The sequence below is a fragment of the Lytechinus variegatus genome, chromosome 15 (assembly GCF_018143015.1).
Source record: "Lytechinus variegatus isolate NC3 chromosome 15, Lvar_3.0, whole genome shotgun sequence".
NCBI classification, from domain to species: domain Eukaryota; kingdom Metazoa; phylum Echinodermata; class Echinoidea; order Temnopleuroida; family Toxopneustidae; genus Lytechinus; species Lytechinus variegatus.
In genome coordinates this window covers 26,023,465-26,028,818 of record NC_054754.1, presented here as the reverse complement: position 1 = coordinate 26,028,818, position 5,354 = coordinate 26,023,465, and the positions used below count along the sequence as shown (strand labels likewise).

Sequence of the window (5,354 nt, the reverse complement as noted above, 5' to 3'; positions counted from 1 at the left end):
GGCGGGTTCAGACCCCCACTTTTTTCTAAAACCGTGTACAAAAACGTAAAAATGACCATGTGATTGTGATCTTTTGCAAGGTCAGCCCCCCCCCCCACTTTGAAAACCGTTCCGCGGCCCCTGTTTAAGGATGTTTCTTCCCTCGGGGCCTAGTAAGGAGTTATTCTATTAACCTGTAACAATGATATTTCCATACTTGGAATCCACTTTGCATACATTAGTTGTTGCTATGTCGGGCAAACCTCGGACAAGCTGTCCAGTTGTTAGGGGAAACCTTTGTTAAACTGGTATGCATAAAATTTGAATGTTAGTAAACCGGTCTATTGAAGAGGTCGAATCCATGCATGGTAGTAATTCAAGAGATCATTATGAGCATAGCAACATGGGACGGCGCCAGGGTATTTTAATGGGGGAAAAGATAAACTAATTGTGATCTCATTTTTTCTCAGTTAAATAACAGAATTAAGAGCCTGGTTAAGATTTACACGACCTATATCTTTCACTTTCTTCTCATTTTTTTTCTTCTCGTCTATCTCCCCTTTTTTAACGCAACAATTATAGGGAGCGGTACCCCTGTAGCCGCCATCCCTTGCCTAGCAACAGCTATTGATTCTGCATTCATGGCATTAGCACAAAGAAAATGAATAGGCTTCAGGCAACTGTTTAGTTAAAATTGTCCATTTTCGGTTGAAGTAGCTTGAATATTTTAAACATGCACTAATACCGCTGAAGAATCTTATAGGCCTATTCAAACAGCATCACATTTTAGCAGAGAATTTATAGTTTAAGGGTATAAATACAAGTGTCTTTCCCTATTTCGGTACACCTTGTCACTGCTTCCTTGCCACAGGTCTCTCTGTCTCTCGGTCTGTACCATCAAGCATCGAACAGCTTCAAAATGCAGTCTTTCGTCGTATTCTTGACCGTCCTCGTCGGGACTGCTCTCGCCAACCCGATGGTTGTCACGTCCGACGACCTGAAGCAACAGAACAGGGAAATCTCGTCCAAGGAATACCTGAAACGAGTCTTTCAGGGCTCTGACGTTGCTTTTGTCGGAAAAGAGAGCCAGGACATCGTCGAGAAGCTTAACGACATGGGACTTCGTAAGGCAGCGGCCATCGCCCTGCAGGTCGATCTGAGGTCGATCATTAGAGACAGCGATGTTTGTAAGTTTCCCTAGTATTTCAACAAGAGACGCGTTACAATAATGTTGGTTAATTCTTTTGTGTGCCTGTAAACATAGGCGGCGGAAGCGGGGGGGACGTGTCCCCCCTAAATTTTAGGTGGGGGGACGGTCCCCCCCTAAATTTTGTTTTGATAACCTTTTTTTTTTGTTTTGTTTTTTTTTTGCTTGTCAATTTTTTTCCTGCGTCCCCCCTAAATTCACGTGGACCCCCTTGACACGTGTGTTGTCTCCCCCTAAAATTTAGGTTGACCTTTTTTTTTTTTTTTTGCTTCTCAAGAATTTTTGGGTCGCTTGTCCTATTTTTTACATGTGTCCATCCAAAAATTTCAGGTGGACACCCCCTAAATTTATTGGCTTCCGCCGCCAATGCCTGTAAATACAATATTTTCCGCTGCGATTTAACGATCTGATTATTTGCTTTTCAACCAGTTACAGAGCTCACTTTTATACCATTTTCACTGAATTTCATAAAATATTTTCCTTTTTAGCATCCGTCACTCTGTGCATGCCCAGTGACAAGGCTGTCCAGAAGTGGAGGCAGGAACTCCCCGAAAGCCTGAGACCGGACAAGGAGGAGTCTTTGAAGAACCTGGTCAAGGCTTGGATTATTTCCGAAAGGATCGGATCAACGGAGATCAGAGACAACCAGAAGGTTCAGAGCTTGAATGGCGCCAAGCTGAGATTCAACATCTACCGTGATGACGTCAAGAAGGTAATTCTGAATGCATGAAATCGTCCATTTTGACCTTATGATCAAATCTTAAACCATATGTATTCAAATTGCACACTATTTTATTTCGTTTTTGCATATAGAAGATAATTGAAGAAACATTTCATTTAAAATTCCTTAATGAAAATCTACACTTTCCATACTTTAGTGTGTATGAAATCATTTAACATAAATAGTAATAAGCGGATTTTCTTGCAAGTACAAGAATTCACATAGATGAAGAGAAATCACTGTTATTGTATATTGCAAAGAATAAACCATTCCTATATATCCATTTTACTAACGATTTACTTTCAGGTGCTTACTGTTAATGGTGCTCCCATTGTTGACGCCGATGTAACATTCGCCAAAGGACTAATCCAGGTAGTCGACAAGGTTATATATCCACTTCCGTTTGGTGACGTCATCGAGACCTTGGGAGATAACTTCGTCTTCTCCGTCTTCATCAATTTCGTGCGCCAAGCCGACCTCGTAAATGAACTCGGTAAGATTAGTCACAAATATCGGGTCAATGTTAATTTTGTTTTTTCTTTCTATGTGACACAGTGAGCACAAATACAAAAGAGGCGTAGGTTTTCTTAAATGATTGTAAATTTTTTCTCCAAGTAAATTGGGATTTCATTTGCCAATGAATCCTATTGTAATTTAGCATTAATTTATTACATTAGGTGTCGTGACGTGCATCTAGCTCGTATAGTATCACCAACATCCGATTTTCGTGATATTCACTGTTTTGCAGAATGAGATTTTAGTATTGCAGAAGAGAATTTTCCTGACTATTTTTTTTACAACCAAAAGATCTGTTCGTAAGAGTCTCATCATGATTAGCATGATTTAGCACAGACTCTATATTATTACACATTGTGTTGGTAATATCAGGGGAGCGTTTCATGAAAGGACTTGTCGGACGTTTTATCCGCCAAGTCCCATTTTATCCGACAGTTACTATAGTAACAGTGCCTCTAGCCAATCAGAATCAAGGAAAGATGTCAACTTGTCAGACAAAAATGAAACGCCCCCAGACCTCGACCAATCACCTCTTCACTTCATGTGCATTTCGTGCATTTCGTTGCTCTAACTAGCCTTACATAATTTTTGTGGTATCCTCCTCCAGAATCGGACCCCATCACAGTTCTTGTACCAACCATTGACGCCTTCATGGAGCTCCCAATGGATGTAGTCAACGACCTCGATCGCGATAGCGAAAAACTTCGCAACGTGCTCAGATACCACGTGATCTCTGACGTCAGATATTCTGCCTCCTTGTCGTCTGGACAACGCATCCAAGCTTCAAATGGACAGGATGTTTTCATCACCCGCGACAATGATGGTAGGATATTTTCAATCGACCCCCATTTTTGTTCTCGAAATCGAAAATTTACCCTTATTATAATAGGCCGGCAATCTCAAATGTTTGAATCAAGAAATTTTATTTTAGTTCGCATAAGACTTAAACTTTTATCAATCGGATGGGAAAATTGACATTTTAACTAAAGGTGAAAGGACTTTAGTACATCACAATTTTTATTAGGGGTGCTATAAGGTTTCCTACACTTTTCCGTTTTTTATGTACTTAAACATCTATTGATATGTATTTAAGAATGCTTGCTATTTATACTTTATACTCTACGTGTGTAATGGTTAATTGTTTTAGTTATGTAGGTTAAAGGACAAGTCCACCCAAACAGAAAATTGATTTATGTAAAATAAGAAAGTTATGGCATTTTATGCACATCTCGGTCGGTATGCAAATGAGGAACTGATGACGTCACTCACTATTTTGTGTTTTATTATATGAAATATTTTTATTTTCTCGTCATGTGAAATGAAGTTTTATTCCTCCCTTTATTTTAACATTTTGTGCTTCAGGCCAGGAGGTGCGAACCGTCAAATTCGTAAAAATTAAAATATTGTATAATTCAAACAAAAACAAGAAATAGTGAGTGAGTGACATCATCGACTCTCTCATTTGGATATAACTTGCTCGTTCATAGAACTATTTTGTTAAAAATAAGCGAAAATTTGAAATGTCCTTATTTTACATCCGATTTTGAAATTTTCAGCATTGTGCTTGTCTGATTTTTCTCTATTGATTTCAACATTTTTCTGAGGTTAACTTGACCTAAAGTTTTGTAACATAACGGATTTGTGGAAATAATGAAATGAATAAAATTAAAAAAAAAAAAGCTCAACCCGGGTAAATCTTAGGGGTGTTTCAGCACCCTCCCCCTTTCATATAGATCATGTGACAAAATGTCACGAAGCTATCGAAAATAGGCGATATGTCATTTTTCTTTGAATTTGCTCTTCGATGGACCAGGCCACTGGGAGAATGGTCATGCACATGATATGAGTAAACCCATTATCACTTTCTCTTTAAATTTGAATTTTTCATTTTCTCTATCATGTCTATTTCTGTTTTCCGCGGTACAAGCGTAATTGCGTAAATAGTTTCATCATTCTCCTTTCACTCTTGCAATTTTTTTAGATCAAATTTTCCTGAACACACTGGCTGATCTGTCCAAAACGGCAAAAGTGATCGAGCGTGATATCCCCACCACCAACGGAGTCATCCATGTTGTCGACCAAGTCCTTCTCCCGCCTCAAAGACACTTCATTCTCGTTTAACCCGACCTGACAACATACTACAGGACTGTACACCTGTATAATTAAGTACATTCATGATCCCAATATGATTTAAATAAACGTATTTTCATTCTGTATTCAAATGGCAGAAATAAAACTCATTTCTATATTGCAAAACCAAGAGTTATGATTATTTCTTGAATGATTTGTATAGTGTAAAGCCATTGTGCTGTGTTTCAAGAAGCTTGTTATGTTCAATTACAAATCCTATCATCTATCCTTGATCCCATTGGGCGTTGCAAGATATTTAGCCGACAATGAATTCAAATAATTTGCCCCTTTTTCTTGGATATGACAGTTGATCGCAAGTTTCTTGAATCAAATGTAAAGAATGATAGTGATCACGTGAAGCTGAGATTTACTTTTTTTTTCGTTACACTTACTAGCAGCCCTGCACGCACCTTTCCTGAGCTTAAGTAAGATTCCATCAAATTCGATTTTTTTTCTCTTGAACCCTAATGAATCACAAGCTTGTTGCTCAGGAAGGGGAGGAAGGGTCATCGGTCATGCTGGATTTATAAAGGACAGGTCCACCCTAAGCAAATTGATTTGAATAAATTCAAATTAATCATCGTTTATTCAAACGAGGCTATATATTTTCAAATCTGCAATGTTTATTTGTTCTCAAATCCTTTTATTTTCTTTTGGTGGACTTGACCATTATAAATCGGCATCTCCCTCAATTTCCTGTTCTTTAATTACCCCCTTAAAATGTCTTCGTTTTTCCCTTTTCTATTAACGCCCCCTATTCATCGTTCAAAAGGATGTTTCAGAGTGGAACTTTTCCGCTTC

The 5,354-nt window shown here is 38.4% G+C and overlaps 1 protein-coding gene across 1 annotated transcript; it reads left to right on the top strand.

Annotated features, from left to right (window-relative positions):
- The first annotated feature begins 805 nt into the window (after positions 1-805).
- On the top strand, positions 806-4,683 carry LOC446158 (30 kDa yolk granule protein YP30). Its single transcript, XM_041626189.1, has 5 exons — positions 806-1,166; positions 1,675-1,898; positions 2,214-2,400; positions 3,031-3,246; positions 4,405-4,683. The coding sequence occupies exons 1-5, from the start codon at positions 899-901 to the stop codon at positions 4,542-4,544; spliced, it is 1,035 nt and encodes a 344-aa protein (XP_041482123.1). The 5' UTR covers positions 806-898; the 3' UTR covers positions 4,545-4,683.
- Positions 4,684-5,354: the final 671 nt, after the last annotated feature.